The sequence below is a fragment of the Schistocerca nitens genome, chromosome 4 (assembly GCF_023898315.1).
Source record: "Schistocerca nitens isolate TAMUIC-IGC-003100 chromosome 4, iqSchNite1.1, whole genome shotgun sequence".
NCBI lineage: Eukaryota > Metazoa > Arthropoda > Insecta > Orthoptera > Acrididae > Schistocerca > Schistocerca nitens.
Window position 1 is genome coordinate 294,156,330 of NC_064617.1, and position 24,807 is coordinate 294,181,136.

Here is a 24,807-nt window from a genome sequence, read left to right on the forward strand (position 1 = left end):
CAAAATGCCACGCTGCCGTCACACGAACTCTCTTCACAGTCTTTTATTTTCTAGTTATTTGATCTCACTAGAGCAGAACTCTCAGGCCCTCTCCTATACTTCACCAGAAACCTTACAATCTAGAATACAGGCACATATCCGTGAACAACTGTATTCCTGGCAGCTTAAAACTACAAGTTTAACACATACAGTGGTGACACACATACTAATTTTCTTATACACTGCGACAGGAGCGCGCCAAGCGGACGTTAAAGTACACTGTTAAATACGATATCCGATGAATGCGAACAGTACGCTATCGTTTATATTTATTTGTAACACGGTTTGTGCAAACGGGAGGGTACACAGTGCAATAAATTGGAGCAATAACTAAAAGAAGACACAAAAATTGTGATTCTATAGGTTTCCTAATGAACCACAAGAACTACGAAACTGTACACTACAGGATTATTTATTTACGATTTTCTTGTGACCTATAAACATTTACTGGAGAATAACGGTAATGAGACGAAGTAATGTTTCACATTTACGAACAAGGTACCCGTCGGGCAAGCAGTGGGCGTATTCTCGCTTGGAGGATGTTAACATGGGATGAAATGGGGCTCCGGATACGCCTGCCACTATCTCTCATCCGCGGCTGACACAGGAACCAACTGTCTGTTCATGTGTATCCGTTTGTCCCCTACAGCAGCGGCGAAACTAGGATTCGTCAGACGGGTCGTGAGCCGTGGGTGCCGTTTCCATTGCAAGTCTGTGACTGGGGTAAAAAGTGAGGAGGGGCAAAAGACATTATCAAGATGGAGAGCGAAGTAGGGGAGGGGGGGCAGGGGCGGCGGACGGAGAGAAGAGCAAGGAAATGGACTGAAAGGCACTTAAATGGAAAGCGGGCGGGAAAGTATGAAAGGCATCTTCACTGGATTTGGACTGTGCCGTATTTAGAAACAGTTCCACACGACCTATCTTGCCCAGGTAGAGAGGCGCTAATTTCTTGTTTCCGGTTACTAGAAACAGACACTCTCATTATACTAAGTGAGCCAAAACAACGAAAGTGTAAAGATTACGTTTAACGTCTTTTGTTTTGTTTGTTACGACTTTTGTATGGTCTCTCTCTCTCTCTCTCTCTCACTGTGTGTGTGTGTGTGTGTGTGTGCGTGCGACTGTGCTTGAACGTTGTACTAGCGACGAAAGCACTTTCTGTTTGAAGACTGTCCCGTTTGTTTACATATGTTGACACCTTAAGTAAGCTGCCTCTTGCGTAGGATTTTGTTTGAGTGCCGCCCATCTCTTGATGGTAGCTAATAGCATGAGGGAGAAAAGGTTCTGTGGAGTGTTTGAATCGTGTCGTTGATTTCTCGCGGACTTCCAAGGTCGAGTTACTGTCATTCCGCGATCCCTAACCAGCGACCAAGCCATCCTAGAAAGAAAATATGAAATATGTGCATTGGTTACTGATTGTACCTCCGTTATTACCAGGTACGATGAGCAATCGCATTGAGAGCTTAATTGTTATGCCGAGTTCTAAAATCGTTACAAGAAGGCAGAAACGCTTGGCAAAATTCACTGAAGAGCCAAAGAAATTGATACACCTGTCTAATATCGTGTAGGATCCCCGAGAACAGACAGAAATTCAGCAACATGACATAGCATGGACTCGACTAATGTCTGACGTATTTCTGGAGGGAATTAACGTCATGCATCCTACAGGGCTCTCCATAAATCCGTAAGAGTCCGAGGGGGTGGAGATCACTTCTGAACAGCACGTTGCAGAGGCATCCAAGATATGCTCAATAATGTTCATGTCTGGGGAGTTTGGAATGTATAGTGGACATGAATGGATGCAGGTGATCAGACAGGAGGCTTACGTACGTGTCACCTGTCAAGAGTCGTACACTGACGTATCAGGGGTCCCATATTACTCGTCCCATATTACTCCAACTGCACACGGCCCACACAATTACAGAGCCTCCACTACCTTGAACAGTTACCTGCTGAGATGCAGGGTCGATGGAGTCATGAGGTTTCTTCATACCCGTAGACGTCCATCAACTCGATACAATTTGAAACGGGACTCTTCCGACCAGCCAATATGTTTCCAGTCATCAGCAGTCCAATGTCGGTGTTGATGGGCGCAGGCGAGGGGTAAGGCTTCGTGTCGTGCAGTCATCAAGAATACACGAGTGGGCATTCGGCTCCGAAACCTCTTATCGATGATGTTTCTTTGAATGGTGTGCATGCTGACACTTGTTGATGACCCAGCAATGAAATCTGCAGCAATTTGCGGAAGGGTTGCACTTCTGTCACACTGAAGGATTCTCTTCAGTCGTCGTTGGTCCCGTTCTTGCAGGATCTTTTTTCCGGCCGCAGCGATTTCGGACATTTGATATTTTATCGGATTTCTGCTATTCAAGGTACACTCATGAAATGGTCGTACGGGAAAGGTCCCACGTCATCGCTATGTCGGAGATGCTGTGTCGCATCGCTCGCGCGCCGATTATAATACCACGTTCAAACTAACTTAAATCTTGATAACCTGTCATTGTAGCAGCAGTGACAGATCTAACAATCGAGCGGGCCACTTCTTGTCTTATACAGAGTGTTACAAAAAGGTACGGCCAAACTTTCAGGAAACATTCCTCACACACAAATAAAGAAAAAATGTTATGTGGACATGTGTCCGGGAACGCTTAATTTCCATGTTAGAGCTCATTTTAGTTTCGTCAGTATGTACTGTACTTCCTCGATTCACCGCCAGTTGGCCCAATTGAAGGAAGGTAATGTTGACTTCGGTGCTTGTGTTGACATGCGACTCATTGCTCTACAGTACTAGCATCAAGCACATCATTACGTAGCATCAACAGGTTAGTGTTCATCACGAACGAGGTTTTGCAGTCAGTGCAATGTTTACAAATGTGGAGTTGGCAGATGCCCATTTGATGTATGGATTAGCACGGGGCAATAGCCGTGGCGCGGTACGTTTGTATCGAGACAGATTTCCAGACGTAGGTGTTCCGACAGGAAGTCATTCGAAGCAATTGATCGGCGTCTTAGGGAGCACGGAACATTCCAGCCTACGACTCGCGACTGGGGAAGACCTAGAACGACGAGGACACCTGCAATGGACGAGGCAATTCTTCCTGCAGTTGACGATAACCCTAATGTCAGCGACAGAGAAGTTGCTGCTGTACAAGGTAACGCTGACCACGTCACTGTATGGAGAGTGCTACGGGAGAACCAGTTGTTTCCGTACCATGTACAGCGTGTGGAGGCACTATCAGCAGCTGATTGGCCTCCAGGGGTACACTTCTGCGAATGGTTCATCCAAAAATGTGTCAATCCTCATTTCAGTGCAAATGTTCTCTTTACGGATGAGGTTTCTTTCCAACGTGATCAAATTGTAAATTTTCACACTCAACATGTGTGGGCTGACGAGAATCCGCACGCAATTGTGCAATCACGTCATCAGCACAGATTTTCTGTGAACGTTTGGGCAGGCATTGTTGGTGATGTCTTGATTGGGCCCCATGTTCTTCCACCTACGCTCAATGGAGCACGTTATCATGATTTCATACGGGATACTATACCTGTGCTGTTAGAACATGTGCCTTTACAAGTACGACACAACATGTGGTTCATGCACGATGGAGCTCCTGCACATTTCAGTCGAAGTGTTCGTACGCTTCTCAACAACAGATTCGGTGACCGATGGATTGGTAGAGGCGGACCAATTCCACGGCTCTCCTGACCTCAACCCTCTTGGCTTTCATTTATGGGGGCATATGAAAGCTCTTGTCTACGCAATCCCGGTACCAAATGTAGAGACTCTTCGTGCTCGTATTGTGGACGGCTGTGATACAATACGCTATTCTCCAGGGCTGCATCAGCGTATCAGGGATTCCATGCGACGGAGGGTGGATGCATGTATCCTCACTAACGGAGGACATTTTGAACATTTCCTGTAACAAAGTGAAGTCACGCTGGTACTTTCTGTTGCTGTGTGTTTCCATTCCACAATTAATGTGATTTGAAGAGAAGTAATAAAATGAGCTCTGACATGGAAAGTAAGCGTTTCCGGACACATGTCCACATAACATCTTTTCTTTATTTGTGTGTGAGGAATGTTTCCTGAAAGTTTGGCCGTACCTTTTTGTAACACCGTGTATTGGTATTGTCGAACACAGCGCCGCATTCTGCCTGCTTACATATCTCTGTATTTGAATACTGATGGCTATACCAGTTCCTTTGGCACTTAAGTGTACATTTGTTTTAAATGATCTGTTCTCTTGGGATATTCAGTACAGTTCCCAGAAAACTGATTAAGAGTCGCAGTATTTGCATACTGAAAAAGTTGTAACCAGATAACGTGAACTATCGATAAAAATTACTTTTCTGCAGCGGACTAAGTCCACCTCCATAGTTTAGTTGTCAGCAGGTCAGAATGCCATGCGACGGTCCTGGGTTCGATTCCCGGCCGGCTCGGGCACTGGATGTTGTGTTGCCTTCATCATCATTTCATGCTCATATGACACACAAGTCGCCGAAGTGGCGTCAGCGAAAATGACTTGTACCATGGAGCCGGGCTCCCCGTAGGTGGAGCTCCCTGCCTGGCGACACGCATCATCATCATTAGATGCAGTGGAGTGTACGCTGAAGGAAATTAAATGTTTCCTGTTCCCTTTCATGTGCTGGTGTACGTGGATATAGTTTTGGCCATTCCCATGGAATTTGTAACTGGCTGAGGAAATCATAAAAATGGCAGCCAACTGATGCGTCGTTGTGGCACTGTTGCTACTACAGAATGATGGCAAGCTACTAGGTAGAAAACAGTGTGTTTACGTCTGTCTACATCACAAATTTACGATGCACTTCAGTCATAGAGAACTGGAGGTGCTGATGAATGCTATTAAATGGCAAACATAGTTGGCTGCCGCAGCTGGCTGGAAAGCGATGTTCCGCCAAGGTTCTTGGAAGTTTCCATCGTGTGTTATTGCTAGCCTTCGGTGTCGCTAGTACGTAACGAGAGCACTTCCACACGATTTGTAATTACGACCTAATTTCAGAATCGGCAAAGCAGTTTGAAGTCCTTGATATCGCCGCGTTTTACTGTTGCCCTTTTAGCTCACTGTCCGATCCACAGACTTTTTTAAGATAGCGGCGAGCATAATGCTTTAGCAAACGATTAAAACCAAGGTCTGAGTGTCCATTAGTAATATGTAAACGTCGTTACTGGGAAAATACTAGAACCGACCCTGAAGCGGGTGCCTGGATACAAATTTTAGTATCGGCGTATGTGTCAAGCACCGAAGTAGAGACTCAACTCGCCTCTAGATCCTCCGAGATCCAAGGAATGGAAAATGCGCTTTAGCGTCCGTTCACAACGAGGTTATTAGTGACGAAGCACAAGAAAAGAATCCGTGCGCTATTCAAGGGAAACTATCCCGACATTTGGCTTCATGATTGAAGGAAAATTACACAAAACTTAAATGAGTATGGTCAGACGGGATTTGACCGTTTCTCTGTGTAAATTTGAATTCACTGCCAGGCGCTATCTCGATCAGTTGTGCCGTAAGAATTCGTAACCTGTCACAGAGCAGTGTTTCAAACATTCCATTTGACTATTTCACATAGTTTGTGCTTTTACATACCGGATTCCTAAGATTTTATATTTGTACCATTGTAGAAGCAACACGTATGAAGGTGGGTGTCCAGTCTCGAAAAGGTGGGTTCAACATGTAAATTAAATTGGAATTTCTAATGTGGTGTTGAAAGTTACGGTTCCAACCGAAAGACATGCTCGGATGACGGAAATGGAAGTGCGCTGTTTGCGAATTACGAATTCAAGGGCGCAGACAAATATAAAACAGCAACAACGCAGCACATTACCATACCCGATAAAACGTGGGAAAACCGACGGTAGGCTATTTAAAAAAAGCTTCCAGTCGTCTCGGAAAGGATAAATGAAGGTCCTGTATGATTCTGAAGGGAATTTTATGCCATTCTTCCAGCAAAATAGTGGCAAGTTCCCGTAACGATGATGGGGGTATGTAGCGATGAAGCACACTTCTGTCCAAAGTAGACCAGAGAGACTCAGTAATACTGAGATCTGGTAACTCTGGTGGTCAGGGGAGATGTGACAATTAGCCTCGTGCTGACAAAACCAGTCGCGGGCGATGCAAGCTTTATGAAAAGGGGTACTGCCGCCTTGGAACACAGCCTCACTATCGGGGAACACAAATTGTAGCATAGGACGAACCTGACCAACCAAACTGGTCAGGCAGTAGTGCGACCTTCCCGAGTAACCCTAGGGCCCACGAATATCACGATGTGGCTGCCCAAATAATCACCGAACTCCCGCCACGTTTCGCACGTTTCGCTCTTGGGACGTAAACTCGGCCAGAAACTGGAACAGAGGGAAACAAGACTCACCCGACCAAATGACTTTCTTCCATTGCTCCATAGTCCAGATTTTATGGGTTCCCCGTTTTGGGTGTACACATCGCTGATGAGTGGTTCTGGAATTCCAGCTCGCCCTGGAATTCCATGCTTACGGAACTCACTTCGTGTTCTGTTGCCGCTGACAGGGTTCTCGAGCGCGACATTTAGTTCTGAAGCGACTTTTGCAGCTGGCGTCCCCTTACTTTCCGTCACAATCCTTTTCAATGACCGTCCGACAGGATCGCTCAACACACACTTTCGTCAGCGTTGTGACTTGGCGGACGACGTTTTTCCACTTTCTCTGTAGGGGGTATAAATCTTCGATGTGGTGTCCCTTGAAACAGCAAATACTTAGGCTGTCTTGGTCACGGGAGCATCCACCATAAGGGCACCAGCAATTTGCCCACATTCGATTTCATTTAGCTTCGACATAATGCACTCTCCCCTACACAGGATCCTGTTCCGACCACTACTGACACTTGCAACATACTGAGCATACTGCACATGTGCCGTTCGTGATCAGATACAACAGTGGAACCCGCAGTCTTGGGTAGCGTCTGCATTTATGTTCCAGCACACATTTCTCGCAATGTTTGCATATTTTTATCCGGCCCGTGTATCTAGATTCAGTTCTATACCCGTGCCTGCTAATACTACTATTACAGAATTATCTCTGTGAATACAGCCTCACTGAATTAAGAAAAGAATCCAGATGAATTTCCTGATCGCGCGTATGAATCGGATAGGAACTTGTGAACACTCGCTGGATGCGAATTTCTTTTGTTGTTTTTATTTTTAACATTTTTCACTGACAACTGTCCTTTCCGGTTCTACATCTACATCTACATACATACTCCGCAATCCACCATACGGTGCGTGGTGGAGGGTACCTCGTACCACAACTAGCATCTTCTCTCCCTGTTCCACTCCCAAACAGAACGAGGGAAAAATGACTGCCTATATGCCTCTGTACGAGCCCTAATCTCTCTTATCTTATCTTTGTGGTCTTTCCGCGAAATGTAAGTTGGCGGCAGTAAAATTGTACTGCAGTCAGCCTCAAATGCTGGATCTCTAAAGTTCCTCAGTAGCGATTCACGAAAAGAACGCCTCCTTTCCTCTATTGACTCACACCCGAGTTCCTGAAGCTTTTCCGTAACACTCGCGTGACGATCAAATCTACCAGTAACAAATCTAGCAGCCCGTCTCTGAATTGCTTCTATGTCCTCCCTCAATCCGACCTGATTGGGTCGTATTAATGTTTTATAAGCGGTCTCCTTTACAGATGAACCACATCTTCCCAAAATTCTACCAATGAACCGAAGACGACTATCCGCCTTCCCCACAACTGCCATTACATGCTTGTCCCACTTCATATCGCTCTGCAATGTTACGCCCAAATATTTAATCGAAGTGCCTGTGTCAAGCGCTACGTTACTAATGGAGTATTCAAACATAACGGGATTCTTTTTCCTATTCATCTGCATTAATTTACATTTATCTATATTTAGAGTTAGCTGCCATTCTTTACACCAATCACAAATCCTGTCCAAGTCATCTTGTATCCTCCTACAGTCACTGAACGACGACACCTTCCCGTACAGCACAGCACCATCAGCAAACAGCCGCACATTGCTATCCACCCTATCCAAAAGTACATTTATGTAGATAGAAAACAACAGCGGACCTATCACACTTCCCTGGGGCACTCCAGATGATACCCTCATCTGTGTATCCAGCAAGAGGTACACAACAAATACGGTGAAAGCCTATCACCACTCGCCTGGCATCTCTCAGTTACATTCAGCATCCTCCAGATAGCACTCACAAACACGGACCTCTCCCTGCTTTCACGTCCTTCCTTGAGCGTGTCGTGTACAGTCAGTATGGACCGCTGTCAACTGCTGGCTACTTTGCGAAACCTCTCATTTACGCACATGGAATTCTTCCGCAGATAGGCACTAAGACACGACGCACGCCGGACACTCGGCCAGTTCCGCACCAGCAGTTAGGCGTTTCAGGTCTATTCCTTCATTTAGCTCAGTACAGTACTCCGAAGATTACCTTACGATTTAGCAGCCTCTGTATGTGGAGAACTTGAATCAACCCAGACTGTCTCCAATATTATATCCAGATATATCGACAACATCAAAGACGGCCAAGAGAAAGCAAAGTTATTTATACATCATTGTATTAGCTTCAGGAAAAATGAAATGACCGTATGGCATTGTTGGCCGTGATGCCCCAATCGGGGAAGTTCGGCCGCCGAGTGCAAGTGTTGTTTCAGTCGACGCCACACTGGGCGACTTGCGTGGCAGTGAGGAGAATGAAATGATAATGAGCACAACACAACACGCAGTCCGTGGGTGGAGAAAATCTCCAACCCGGACGGGAATCGAGCCCGGGCTAGCTGCATGGGAGGCATGCCCGTTACCACCCAGCCAAGCGGGCGGACTAGGTTTAGGAAATCAGGTGTTACGCATCAAACAGTACCAATCTAAGTACCATTTTGCAACGTGCTCTTAATAAATATTTTTTGCTAATTCTTATTGTGTTACCACGTCTTTGTTACAGTGCCGCCCCATCAGACAGTTGTTTATTTGCAAGTGTGCAAAGTAGCCACCATTAAAGACTGTAGCAGTAAGAAAGTTTTGTGCTACCCTGGACGTTTGGACTTAATAGTATCATTCAGTTATTATTGTACATTCACAACACTCCCTCTCTCATTTTGTACCGCGGATTTTGTGTTGTGTGCAATTCCGATTAGACAAAATTATGGGTCTGTTATTGGACTCCAATGATTTTCTCGCATCTCGCTGAAGCGAGCAACTGAATACCGCTGGAGTCCAACGTGCAATCTTGTGACCACAGCGTACCACTGGGGCTACAGCGACGGCGGCTCACCTGAGGTTCTTGACGAGCCGATTCTGGCTGGGCAGGTCCAGGAAGTCCAGCAGGAAGCGCAGCCGCTCGTGGATCTCGGAGGTGCTCATGCCGAAGATCCAGCCGAAGTACATCATCGTCTCCTTGATGGAGAACTCGCCGAACAGCGCGATCTCCTGCAAACCATTCACAGAAATTCTTTTACTGATGTAGGACAGCACTGCCAATTGAGCGTTTTCACTGCATGCTACAAGATTACATTCAATAAATTGCGTCAGTGTGTGATTGCTCGCAGTGACAACAGTGCAGCAAGTACGATAAAGTGAACGGTATGGTAGATGTCTGATCATATGTTAAACTGAACATGCAAGATGGAGAAAGGAAAGGAAAGGGACTATCGATTCAACTCCATCGGGACTCTACACGGAATCAGCAGAGACACGTAATAATTTGTGCCGGACCGGGATTCAAACCCCGAATCTCCTGCTTACTAGGCAATTGCGTTAACCCCTGCACCACCCAGGCACCGTATTTATCGCAACTGCGCCGACTTTCTAGGTGCGCCTGCCACATTTCCACCCAGCGCCACCTATCTGCAGTCCCTGTACATATCCTCATGCTCGTCAGTGTGATATTCCCGCAGGAGGTCAGACGTAAATGTGCATCCGCACTGAAGAAGATGGATCCATTGCCCATCGAGGCGAATCAGTTATACACTCCTGGAAATGGAAAAAAGAACACATTGACACCGGTGTGTCAGACCCACCATACTTGCTCCGGACACTGCGAGAGGGCTGTACAAGCAATGATCACACGCACGGCACAGCGGACACACCAGGAACCGCGGTGTTGGCCGTCGAATGGCGCTAGCTGCGCAGCATTTGTGCACCGCCGCCGTCAGTGTCAGCCAGTTTGCCGTGGCATACGGAGCTCCATCGCAGTCTTTAACACTGGTAGCATGCCGCGACAGCGTGGACGTGAACCGTACGTGCAGTTGACGGACTTTGAGCGAAGGCGTATAGTGGGCATGCGGGAGGCCGGGTGGACGTACCGCCGAATTGCTCAACACGTGGGGCGTGAGGTCTCCACAGTACATCGATGTTGTCGCCAGTGGTCGGCGGAAGGTGCACGTGCCCGTCGACCTGAGACCGGACCGCAGCGACGCACGGATGCACGCCAAGACCGTAGGATCCTACGCAGTGCCGTAGGGGACCGCACCGCCACTTCCCAGCAAATTAGGGACACTGTTGCTCCTGGGGTATCGGCGAGGACCATTCGCAACCGTCTCCATGAACCTGGGCTACGGTCCCGCACACCGTTAGGCCGTCTTCCGCTCACGCCCCAACATCGTGCAGCCCGCCTCCAGTGGTGTCGCGACAGGCGTGAATGGAGGGACGAATGGAGACGTGTCGTCTTCAGCGATGAGAGTCGCTTCTGCCTTGGTGCCAATGATGGTCGTATGCGTGTTTGGCGCCGTGCAGGTGAGCGCCACAATCAGGACTGCATACGACCGAGGCACACAGGGCCAACACCCGGCATCATGGTGTGGGGAGCGATCTCCTACACTGGCCGTACACCACTGGTGATCGTCGAGGGGACACTGAATAGTGCACGGTACATCCAAACCGTCATCGAACCCATCGTTCTACCATTCCTAGACCGGCAAGGGAACTTGCTGTTCCAACAGGACAATGCACGTCCGCATGTATCCCGTGCCACCCAACGTGCTCTAGAAGGTGTAAGTCAACTACCCTGGCCAGCAAGATCTCCGGATCTGTCCCCCATTGAGCATGTTTGGGACTGGATGAAGCGTCGTCTCACGCGGTCTGCACGTCCAGCACGAACGCTGGTCCAACTGAGGCGCCAGGTGGAAATGGCATGGCAAGCCGTTCCACAGGACTACATCCAGCATCTCTACGATCGTCTCCATGGGAGAATAGCAGCCTGCATTGCTGCGAAAGGTGGATATACACTGTACTAGTGCCGACATTGTGCATGCTCTGTTGCCTGTGTCTATGTGCCTGTGGTTCTGTCAGTGTGATCATGTGATGTATCTGACCCCAGGAATGTGTCAATAAAGTTTCCCCTTCCTGGGACAATGAATTCACGGTGTTCTTATTTCAATTTCCAGGAGTGTATAACGTATCCGAACTAACAGACAAAGTTTTGCATCGCCTCAGTTCTGGGAGTCTCGGAACCTGTACAGAAAATAGGAACAGAGATCAACAAAAACATCGTTTCCGACCTTTTTATTCCTTATGAAAACCACATATTGGGTGTTGTACCACCATACAGCCAGACCTTCAGAGGTGCTGGTCCAGATTACTGTACACACCGGTACCTGTAATAACCAGTAGAACGTCATCTTGCATTGATGCATGCCTGTATTCGACTTTGCATACTATCAAAAACTTTATCTACGCACTGTTGGTCCAGATTGTAGCACTCCTCAACGGCGATTTGGCTTAGATCCCTCAGAGTGGTTGGTGGGTCACGCCGTCCATAAACAGCCCTTTTTAATCTATCATAGGCATCTTCGATACGGTTTATGTCTGCAAAGCATGCTGTCCACTCTATATTCGAGCGATGTCATTATCCTCAAGGAAGTCATTCTCAAGATGCGCATGACGGGAGCGCGAATTGTCGTCTATGAAGACGAATGCCTCGCCAATATGCTGCCGATATGGTTGCTCTATCGGTCGGAGCATGGCATTAACGTATCGTATAGCTTTTACGGCGCCTTCCGTGACCACCAGCGGCGTACGTCGGCCCCACGTAATGCCACCCCAAAACAGCAGGGCACCTCTACCTTGACCTTGCTTCATTGGCTGGACAGTATGTCTAAGGCGTTCTGCCTGACCGCGTTGCCTCCAAACTAGTCTCTGATGATTGTCGGTTGAAGGCATATGCGACACTCATCGCTGAAGAGAACGTGATGCCAATCCTGAGCTGTCCATTCGGCAAGTTGTTGGGCCCATCTGTACCGCGCTGCATGGGGTCGTGGTTGCAAAGACGGACCTCATCATGGACATCGGGAGTGAAGTTGCGCAGTACGCAGGCTATTGTGCACAGTTTGAGTCGTAACACGACGTCCTGTGGTTGCACGAAAAGCATTATTCAACATGTTGACATTGCTGTCAGGGTTCCTCCGAACCATAATTCGTAGGTAGGCTTCCTGCTGACTTGTATGTTAGGTGCTAGACTCGCTTTAGGGAATACAACAATATGCTTTGGGCAAACAGTAACAGAATGCTAGATACAGCTTTTCATCTTCTGAAGGTAAACAAAGATGTATTCTGGGTATACTGAACCACAAGATGTTCCAAAATGCCCTGCTAGGTGCCCAGCACTATGGTGACGAGACGACAGATGGAAATGAGGCAGGTTGTTACAGCAACAAGCGAGAGTGGTTGCCAGCCCGCGAGGAACGCACCGTGGGCGTACCAACAGCACAGCTCGGTGTCTCATTTTCGCGTATCGGGGCCGCTTTCCCCGGCCGCAGTTGCATACCGCTGCTGCGACGTACCGACCCTTCGCTTCGCGCAGAACTACACTGATTCGGAGCGGGCGTCGCCAGAGACCCGTGACCTCACACGTCGAGGCAGCGCGTGATTTACCTGCTCCACGTCTATTGCTAGCACAGTCTTCCTTTTCCTCGCTCTTACAGGATTTTAGCCAAATGTTTGAGCGGAGAGATAGCAAAATATCCTATATGCACTAAAAAGAAAAAAAAAAAAAACACGATACACCTGACTAACATCGTGTAGGGATCCCGCGAGCGCTAAGAAGTGCTACAAAACGACGTGGCATGAACTCGACTAATGTCTGCAGTAGTGCTGCAGGGAATTGAACCCAGAATCCAGCAGGGCTGTCCATAAATCCGTAAGAGTACGAAGAGGTGGAGATGTCTTCCGAACAGCACGTTGCAAGGCTTCCCAGATATGCTCAATAATATTCGTGTCTGGGGAGTCTGTTGGCCAGAAGAAGTGTTTAAAATCAGAAGAGCGTCCCTCCTTCACCTTCATAGTGGAATAGCACCAAGATGAACATAACCTTTGTAATAAATATCGTTAGTACAACAATAAATTAAGTGCGAGTAGATACATGAGTTATATGCATCAGAAACAAAAGATGGCTCTGAGCACTATGGGACTTAACAAAAATGGTTCAAAAAATGGTTCAAATGGCTCTGAGCAGTATGGGACTTAACATCTGTGGTCATCAGTCCCCTAGAACTTAGAACTATTTAAACCTAACTAACCTAAGGACATCACACACATCCATGCCTGAGGCAGGATTCGAACCTGCGACCGTAGCAGTCGCGCGGTTCCGGACTGAGCGCCTAGAACCGCTAGACCACCGCAGCCGGCCAAAAATGGTTCAAATGGCTCTGAGCACTATGGGGCTTAACATCTGAGGTCATCAGTCCCCTAGAACTTAGAACTACTTAAACCTAACTAACCTAAGGACATCACACACATCCATGTCCGAGGCAGGATTCGAACCTGCGACCGTAGCAGTCCCGCGGTTCCGGACTGCAGCGCCTAGAACCGTACGGCCACCGCGGCCGGCCAGAAGAGTGTTCTGCAGCCACTCTACAGCAATTCTGGACGTAAGGGGTGTCACATTTTCCTGCTGGAGTTGCCCAAGTCCGTAGGAATGCACAATCGACACGAATGGATGCAGGTGCTCAGACAGGATCCTTACGTACGTGTCACCTGTCACAGTCGTATCTAGACATATCAAGGGTCCCATATCACTACGACGCCCCACACCATTACAGAGCCTCCACCGGCTTGAACAGTAACCTGCTGACATTCAGGGTCCATGGATTCATGAGGTTGTCTTCATACCCGTACACGTCCATCCGCTCGATACAACTTGAAACGAGACTCGTCCGATCACGAAACAGGTTTCCAGTCATCAACAGTCCAATGTCGGTGTTGACGGGCCCAGGCGAGGCGTAAAGCTTTGTGTCATGCAGTTATCAAGGGTACACGGTTGGGCCTACGGCTCCGAAAGCCCGTATCGATAATGTTTCGTTGAATGGTTCGAAGGATGCCACTTTTTGATGGCCCAGAATTGAAATCTGCAGTAATTTGCGGAACACATTGTTCTCACGCTGAACGATTCTCTTCAGTCTTCGTTCGTCCCGTTCTTGTAGGACCTTTCTTAGGCCGCAGCTGTGTCGGAGATTTGACGTTTTATCGGATTCCTGATATTCGCGGAACACTCGTGAAATGGTCGTACGGGAAAGTCCCCACTTCATCGCTACCTCGGAGATGCTGTCCCATCGGTCGTGCGCCGTCTATAATACCACGTTCAAACTCATTTAAATCTTAACAACCCGCCATTGCAGCTATAGTAACCTATCTACCAACTGCGCCAGACATTTGTTGTCTTACATAGGCGTTGCCGACCGCAGCGCCGCGTTCTGCCTGTTTACATATCTCTGTATTTGAATACGCATGCCTATACAAGTTTCTTTGACGCTTCAGTGTATTACGCATTGTCCGAATTTTCATAGCCAAACGAAGAGTCGGAAATGGACAAATGGGGTGTTAAAATGAACAGAGTGAGGTCTACTTTCGTAAAAAAATATGTAATTTGTTTAGGAGAATTACGTTATATGGAAAATTCGATTACTGGATTAAGGGAAAATTGAAGTATTACACGAATAGTTGCTGCTAGCTATGTAAATGAAGTGTCAAAAAGTTCATGTTTTCAAGATTCAGGGCAATTTTCAGCTTAAAAAGTTACATTGTTGTGATAATCAAGTGTCAAATTGTTCCTTAGAATCGAGTACTAAATGCAAGACACCTTGAGAACAGAAGAAGCTTGGAAAACAAATGTGTCATAGAGATAATACTTTCTGAACAAAACCCGACAATTAAAAAAAAAAATTCAGAGAAAGACCGTCAAATGTTTTATGAAATGATGTGTGTAAAAGTAAGAAATAAAACAGATTATAAAAACATCTGATGCGCAGTTGAATGATACTCCAAATCAAGAACAGCAAATGACATGTCGACTGGGAATCTAAAGTTCAGTGTTTGACTTAGAATTTTAAAGAGTTCTACAGAATTACAAAGGCTGTGCAGTCTGCAGCAACGGGGCACTGAGAAGCTATTGCTATGTGAACTTAAACACTGAAGTTTAAACTGAATTGACACCTCATCTGCTGTCTACAACTTCGAGGATAGTTCAGATGTTTCTCTAATTTGTTTTATTTTTTTTACTTTTAGACAAATCAGTTCACAATAAATGTGACCAATGTTTTTTATTACGTAATGGCATCGGCAGGAGCCACACTGGCCAACTATGGAATAACTCAAGATATTTCCGTACGTGTTCGGGAGTTGTAGGTGGGTCAGCTTTGCACCACTAGTGCTCATTGTTACTGTGTGACGCAAGTCGGGGAATTGGGCAGAGTGAAACAGGAAGTTGTTCTTACAGGGACGAAATTGACAGATGTAATAAGACCGTTACTGTTTATAATACAAGGTGTCCTATTTATCGTGATCACTTCCAATAACTTTTTTGACGAAAAGTAAAATAAAATGTGTTAAGCAAATGTTGTTTAGCTGACAAATGGTTCAAATGGCTCTGAGCACTATGGGACTTAACTTCTGAGGTCATCAGTCCCCTAGAACTTAGAACTACCTAAACCTAACTAACCTAAGGACATCACACACATCCATGCCCGAGGCAGGATTCGAACCTGCGGCCGTAGCAGTCACGCGGTTCCGGACTGAGCGCCTAGAACCGCTAGACCACCGCGGCCGGCTGTTTAGCTGACAAAAGGACATCAACCAGAGCATTCGTTTTAATAATCCAAACGCCTTTTTCTCGTTGCATTCTATTTCATTTGTTCCAGATGTGTTTCAACTTTTATCCTAACTGCAGCTTCAGTGGGTTTGATTTTATATACAGTGTTAACAGATTAGGAAACAATTCACGTCATAATTTTTACATAAATAAATTACTACTTAGTGTTGCTATAAAATGATAGAACAATACCCCAACAGATGATCATCAGAATAATTCCACATAACCTTTTCCTCTTACTCTTGCAACTTCCCCTCCAAATAACCTCTGAACCAAAAATCTAATTGCTTAACACCTGCAACTTTTTACGAACTCTCTGAGAGCTATGAGATACAATGTCAACTTCCTGACTAGCCACAATTTCACTCTCCCAAATGTGTTAACGTAACAGTAACCTAAACAAATAAGAAAAGAGACATCAAATGACCACACAGTTACGACAAAAATTAAGAAAAATCTGCTGTTAGTGCAAGACCAGAAGTAGTGCTCCATAGCAGTTGGCTTACAAAAACTACAAAACAAAAAGATCGTGACATGGAAATGTGACCATATATTATAAATGAAGGGACAGTGCGACCTTTAACCTATGACCAAACGTGAGGAGACGCAGATTTTTGGCGGAAAAATTAATGTCTGTAAGAAGTAATTTATTTATGTTGTAATTATGACGTGATCTCTGTTGATCCACTTCCGCTCCTCAAGGTGAAATGGTTCAAATGGCTCTGAGCACTATGGGACTTAACATCTGAGGTCATCAGTCCCCTAGAACTTAGAACTAATTAAACCTAACTAACCTAAGGACGTCACACGTATCCATGCCCGAGGCAGGATTCGAACCTGCGACCGTAGCGGTCGCGCGGTTCCAGACTGAAGCGCCTAGAACCGCTCGGCCACACCGGCCGGTCTCCTCAAGGTCAGTTCAAAAACTTTATCACTTGTTCACCTATACAAAAAATTCTAATAAGAAACAAAAATGGGGATTCTTAATACCATTCTACAGTACTGTAATCCGTCGCAGGCCGAAAAAGGATAGAACATTCAAAGGTACTCAAATGGTGCTCATGCACAGTGATTCACTGGTCCACATGTTGGATGAAAGAATTCATCGCTGCTTCCAGTGTTGCCCGCTAAAATGAATGAAAGCAAGCACAATACGTTCCTGTATGTTACCTGGAATTGTTGAAATATCGTGACAAACTACATTCTTTACGCATCCTCAAAGAAAAAAGTCCAGAAACTATAAGTCAGGAGACAGAACAGGCCAATCCACCGCTCTCCGCGACCTATCCAATCCTTGTGAAAGTATACCTTCGGCTCAGAACACGACAGGCAGAGAGAGAGAGAGAGAGAGAGAGAGAGAGGGGGGGAGGGAAGGGAGTGCGGCAACCTGTTGAAAAGTGTGTTTAGCTGTAGAGGATCCATCACTACTGTACTGGACACTACATTTTTGATACTTGTGAAGTCCTCTACACAAGTAGCAAACATGTAGTGTCCAGTACAGTGCCGATGAGTCACAAGTCTAGTCAGTCAAATCCCTAGGTGGAAAAATTTGTAGAAACTTAAAAAGGAAAGAGCATGTACGCTCAACCAAAGGTAAACCAAAGGCTTACATTGGTTCCTTCGTACGATACTAAGAAAATGTAGTCAATCTACAAATGAGATTACTCACGCTCGGACGACCCGTCGTTACTGCTCAAGTGTGTGGAACCCATACAAACAGCATTAACAGTAATATTGGACGTATAGAAAGCTGCAAAACCTGAACCGATAGAAGCTTGAAGGTATACGTCTAGCACTTCGCGAAAGCATAAACCATTATTAATTTAGCAACTTAGGACTGCACTACAGCACCCAACGTATAGCTTCCCTGGGGACTATGAAGGCAAGTTAGTCTAATGGAATGGGAAGCTCCCTTAATATGTAGTACAATTGGAAGTACTGTAGATATGCAGCGCTGAGTGAACTGGCAACAGTATAAATGTAGGTAGTCGGAAACAGATACGGAAAGAAAACTTGAAAAAAAGCTGCCTCGAGGAAGAAATGAACCCAGAATAAACTTCACATGAAGTATCTCCGTTGATTTGTTAAAAACTGCACTGGAGCTAAAAGTCCGAAGTTGATGCAGTCGATTACTGGAACACTCTGACGTAGCTGTCGCAAAATTCGTATAACTGACGTAAAAGAGTAGCGTTGCTCTTAAAATGAAGACGTTGAAAAGTTCCGTTGTCTGCAATCGTAACTGCGTTAGAGCGGCTGGAAATGAAGAACAGATTCTTACTTACGTTCAATTTTCTAGCCATGTTTACAACTCGATGATGTACAGAACATGAAATTTTATCATTTGCAGTTAAAACCTGAGACGTAATAGCACAGTGTATGGATTAACAGTTGTGAACATTGCAAGCGAGTCAAAAATCACATTAAATACACATCTTAGGTTGTACACATACATTTGAGTAGCAATAAATGTGAATACAATGTCGAAGAATTCGAATGGCACACAGAATCTGAACTGTGAACCTAAAAATCGTAACCCTGCTTATAACGCAAAAAATCGATAACTAAGTCCGTATTCGTTATTAAATGACTTTGTTCTCAACAGGACCTTAAGCAGTCAGGAAGGAAATAGTGTGCCAACAAGATCACTGATGATAATATCGTTAAGTAATTGTCAACATGAACGTAACAACTAATTAAAGTTTAGTTGTAGAAGTACGTGCTACCCTAAGCCCAAATCAGTATTAACTTTTTGTGTGGTGTTTCGGTTGCCCTAAAGAATATGTTTGGTAGATAAATACCTTGAGAATATTCATGAGTACATACGACTCTTAGAATAAAAGCAAGTGAGAGGAGACGAAAAAAGAGGAAATAGGGACGAGTAAAAATAGGTACATGGCTCCGAAGGGTGTTATTACGATGAAGATGTCGCTGCACGTTACACAGCGAGATCATCGACCGCGTGCACAGTGAGAAAGCGATAATGCGATGCATGACGTGCAATACTCAGGGGAAAACCTCTCCAAGTAAACAGTAAACTGTATCTAGAACACAAACACTTTGCTTCCTTGCATGCCAAGGGAACAGAAAGGCTCGTGCCAGTGATGGCATCCCTACGGCAAAGTTCTCACAACAGTGTAGAATTGCTGCCAACGCTGATGCAAAGGTGCCGATAGACACAAACAGAATTCTAGAGATTGTTACTGGACAGAAACTCACATAAGGAAATTTTGTGCACTGATAACGTAAAATTGTTCGCGTGGGGAGGGGTTTCCTTGGGTGATACGGACGATTCCTTCGAAATATAGCCCAAAGAATTGAATCTGTTAAACGCAATTTTTTCAATATGAAAAACTTTTACTGCCTGGACTGCAGTTTTCAGAATACAATTACAGTACTGTAATTAGTTTCGACTGGTCTCTACAACCGTCTTCAGATCATCCAAATCGTAGAAAAGCGACTAGCATGCATTGAAAAGCATCATTAACTGTCAGTGACATGCGTTGTATTACGGGCTAACAAGACTATGACAGTATGTAGTTAAAAATTCATCATGAGTGAGCCAGGTTGCAAAGCATAATCTCGCACAAATGATAATAGAGAAGGAAAATGGCCAGTTGCATTGGTGAAAATTGTTTCCCACGCCCATGAGTGTCAATTGTACAGTAGGGAGTTTTGCAGATTATGGACATGTGATGCAATTTTCACTACTACAACTGGTCATTTTCCCTCTTTATTACCGTCATCTTGCTTGCACAGTTACGGTTTACAACCCGGCTCACTCATGATGAAGTCTTTAATTGCGTACTGTCAGAGCCAAGTTGGTCCATAATACAAATGCATGTCATTGCATGACTACAGCTACTGATGCATGCTCACCTTTCTTTTACAATTTGAACGAACTGAAGATGATTGTAGAAAACAACGGAAACTAGTAGTCCTGCTTTAGTAGTGTACTGAAAATTGCAGTGTAGACATTAAAAGTTTTTTATATTAAAATTTTTTGCTTAATAATTACATTAAGACCGACATCTCCTCCGTGACATGTCAGGCTTCACTAGAAATGAATTTACTTGACTCGGTCAGCGTAGCTCGTACAGAAAGCGGGAGAACAAGTTTGTGAAATTACTATGCATAAGCGACGAACTTCTTCCCTGTCTCCCTGTGCGTGTTAGTGTCTTGTTTGTTTCTATTGTCTTCAGTCCGATGGTTGATGTGATGCAGGTCTCCACGCCAGTCTATCCTCCACAAGCCTCTTCATCTCCGAATAACAACTGCAAACCACGCACGTCTGAACCAGCTTACTGTATTTATCTCTTAGTCACCCTCTAGAATTTCCCCTCCTCCTCCCTCCCCACACTGCTTTCCAATATTAAACTGATGATTCCTTGATGCCTCAGAATTTGTTCCATCAACCGATCTCTTCTTTTAGTCCAGTTGTGTCATAAATTTCATTTCTCCCCAAACTCTTATAATTACGCGATCTTCTCATCTAATCTTCTGCATTCTTGTATAGCACAACATTACAAAAGCTTCTATTCTCTTCTTGTCTGAAATGCTTATAGTCCATGCTTCACTTCCGTATAAGACTACACTCCAAATTCCTTCAGAAAAGATTTTTTAACAATCATATTTATATTAGATATTAACAAACTCGTCTCCTTCTCCAAAAATACTTTCTTTGCTATAGTCAGTCTGCATTTCACATCCTCTATATTTCAGCCAACATCATCGTCTACTGCTTTCAGTGTCTCATTTCCTAAGCTGATTTTCTCAGTATCGCCTGATTTAATTCGACTATATCTTATTTTCGTTGATGCTTATCTTAAATCCTCCTTTCAAGGCACTATCCATTCCTTTCGACTGTTATTTCAAGTCCTTTGCTGTCTGATAGAATTAAAGGGCCATCGTTAAACTTCAAAGTTGTTATTTCTTCAAACTGAACAGTAGTTCCAAATTGTTCTTCGGTTTCCTTTACTGCTTGTTCAATGTACGTATTGAATACCAGCGGAGATAGGTTACATTCCTCTCGAATTCTCTTCTCGACTATGGCTTCCGTTGCACGTCCTTCGACTCTGATAACTGCAGTCTGGTTTCTGTACAAGCTGCATTTTTTTTTTGGTCATCAGTCTACTGACTGGTTTGATGCGGCCCGCCACGAATTCCTTTCCTGTGCTAACCTCATCATCTCAGAGTAGCACTTGCAACCTACGTCCTCAATTATTTGCTTGAGGTATTCCAATCTCTGTCTTCCTCTACAGTTTTTGCCCTCTACAGCTCCCTCTAGTACCATGGAACTCATTCCCTCATGTCTTAGCAGATGTCCTATCATCCTTCTCCATATCAGTGTTTTCCACATATTCCTTTCCTCTCCGATTCTGCGTAGAACCTCCTCATTCCTTACCTTATCAGTCCACCTAATTTTCAACATTCGTCTATAGCACCACATCTCAAATGCTTCGATTCTCTTCTGTTCCGGTTTTCCCACAGTCCATGTTTCACTACCATACAATGCTGTACTCCAGACGTACATCCTCAGAAATTTCTTCCTCAAATTAAGGCCGGTATTTGATATTAGTAGACTTCTCTTGGCCAGAAATGCCTCTTTGCCATAGCGAGTCTGCTTTTGATGTCCTCCTTGCTCCATCCGTCATTGGTTATTTTACTGCCTAGGTAGCAGAATTCCTTAACTTCATTGACTTCGTGACCATCAATCCTGATGTTAAGTTTCTCGCTGTTCTCATTTCTACTACTTCTCATTACCTTCGTCTTTCTGCGATTTACTCTCAAACCATACTGTGTACTCATTAGACTGTTCATTCCGTTCAGCAGATCATTTAATTCTTCTTCACTTTCACCCAGTACAGCAATGTCATCAGCGAATCGTATCATTGATATCCTTTCACCTTGTATTTTAATTCCACTCCTGAACCTTTCTTTTATTTATATCATTGCTTCCTCAATGTACAGATTGAAGAGTAGGGGCGAAAGGCTACAGCCTTGTCTTACACCCTTCTTAATACGAGCACTTCGTTCTTGATCGTCCACTCTTATTATTCCCTCTTGTTTGTTGTACATATTGTATATGACCCGTCTCTCCCTATAGCTTACCCCTACTTTTTTCAGAATCTCGAACAGCTTGCACCATTTTATATTGTCGAACGCTTTTTCCAGGTCGACAGATCCTATGAAAGTGTCTTGATTTTTCTTTAGCCTTGCTTCCATTATTAGCCGTAAAGTCAGAATTGCCTCTCTCGTCCCTTTACTTTTCCTAAAGCCAAACTGATCGTCACCTAGCGCATTCTCAATTTTCTTTTCCATTCTTCTGTATATTATTCTTGTAAGCAGCTTCGATGCATGAGCTGTTAAGCTGATTGTGCGATAATTCTCGCACTTGTCAGCTCTTGCCGTCTTCGGAATTGTGTGGATGATGCTTTTCCGAAAGTCAGATGGTATATCGCCAGACTCATATATTCTACACACCAACGTGAATAGTCGTTTTGCTGCCACTTCCCCCAATGATTTTAGAAATCCTGATGGAATGTTATCTATCCCTTCTGCCTTATTTGACCGTAAGTCCTCCAAAGTTCTTTTAAATTCCGATTCTAATACTGGATCCCCTATCTCTTCTAAATCGACTCCTGTTTCTTCTTCTATCACATCAGACAAATCTTCACCCTCATAGAGGGTTTCAATGTATTCTTTTCACCTATCTGCTCTCTCCTCTGTATTTAACAGTGGAATTCCCGTTGCACTCTTAATGTTACCACCGTTGCTTTTAATGTCACCAAAGGTTGTTTTGACTTTCCTGTATGCTGAGTCTGTCCTTCCGACAATCACATCTTTTTCGATGTCTTCACATTTTTCCTGCAGCCATTTCGTCTTAGGTTCCCGGCACTTCCTATTTATTTCATTCCTCAGCGATTTGTATTTCTGATTTTCCCGGAACATGTTTGTACTTCCTCCTTTCATCAATCAACTGAAGTATTTCTTCTGTTACCCATGGTTTCTTAGCAGCTACCTTCTTTGTACCTATGTTTTCCTTCCCAACTTCTGTGATGGCCCTTTTTAGAGATGTCCATTCCTCTTCAACTGTACTGCCTACTGCGCTATTTCTTATTGCTGTATCTATAGTGTTAGAGAACTTCAAACGTATCTCGTCATTCCTTAGTACTTCGGTATCCCACTTCTTTGCGTATTGATTCTTCCTGACTAATGTCTTGAACTTCAGCCTACTCTTCATCACTACTATATTGTGATCTGAGTCTATATCTGCTCCTGGGTACGCCTTACAATCCAGTATCTGATTTCGGAATCTCTGTCTGACTATGATGTAATCTAATTGAAATCTTCCCGTATCTCCCGGCCTTTTCCAAGTATACCCTCCTCCTCTTGTGATTCTTGAACAGGGTATTCGCTGTTACTAGCTGAAACTTGTTACAGATCTCAATTAGTTTTTCTCCTCTTTCATTCCTTGTCCCAAGCCCATATTCTCCTGTAACCTTTTCTTCTACTCCTTCCCCTACAACTGCAATCCAGTCGCCCATGACTATTAGATTTTCGTCCTCCTTTACGTACTGCATTACCCTTTCAATATCCTCATACACTTTCTCTATCTGTTCATCTTCAGCATGCCACGACGGCATGTATACCTGAACTATCGTTGTCGGTGTTGGTCTGCTGTCGATTCTGATTAGAACAACCCGGTCACTGAACTGTTCACAGTAACACAGCCTCTGCCCTACCTTCCTATTCATAACGAATCCTACACCTGTTATACCATTTTCTGCTGCTGTTGATATTACCCGATACTCATCTGACCAGAAATCCTTGTCTTCCTTCCACTTCACTTCACTGACCCCTACTATATCTAGATTGAGCCTTTGCATTTCCCTTTTCAAATTTTCTAGTTTCCCTACCACGTTCAAGCTTCTGACATTCCACGCCCCGACTCGTAAAACGTTATCCTTTCGTTGATTATTCAATCTTTTTCTCATGGTAACCTCCCCCTTGGCAGTCCCCTCCCGGAGATCCAAATGGGGGACTATTCCGGAATCTTTTGCCAATGGAGAGATCATCATGACACTTCTTCAATTACAGGCCACATGTCCTGTGGATACACGTTACGTGTCTTTAATGCAGTGGTTTCCATTGCCTTCTGCATCCTCATGTCGTTGATCATTGCTGATTCTTCCGCCTTTAGGGGCAATTTCCCACCCCTAGGACACCCCTGCCACCCTCTTTGACAAGGCCGTTGGCAGAATGAGGCTGACTTCTTATGCTGGAAGTCTTCGGCCGCCAATGCTGATTATTTTATCAAAATTTAGGCAGTGGCGGGGATCGAACCCGGGACCGAAGATATTTTGATTATAATCAAGGACGCTACTCCTACACCACGGGTACCCACCCGTGCATATAAGATTTCTCTAAGTCAACGAATGCTATAAACGTAGATTTGCCTTCTTCTAACCTGACTTCTAAGGTAAGTCATACGGTCAGTATCCTCGCCTGGTCCAAAATTCCTCCGGAACCGAAACTCGTCTTCCCTGAGGTCAGCTATCAGTTTTCTCACTTTTTAGGGTTACGCACCACAATCGGTAAAAACAGACCCCTTATAGGACCGTTTCTTTGTCTGTCTGTCTGTCTTTACGTCTGTTCAAAATCCTTTTC

General features: G+C 44.9%; 1 protein-coding gene across 1 annotated transcript in view; it reads right to left on the reverse strand.

Annotated features, from left to right (window-relative positions):
• Positions 1-24,807, reverse strand: part of LOC126251405 (ABC transporter G family member 20) — a 423,401-nt gene that overhangs the window by 91,841 nt on the left and 306,753 nt on the right. The window contains exon 4 of the mRNA XM_049951813.1: positions 9,334-9,488. Coding sequence (XP_049807770.1) covers positions 9,334-9,488 — 155 coding nt within the window. The remainder of the gene's footprint in view (positions 1-9,333; positions 9,489-24,807) is intronic.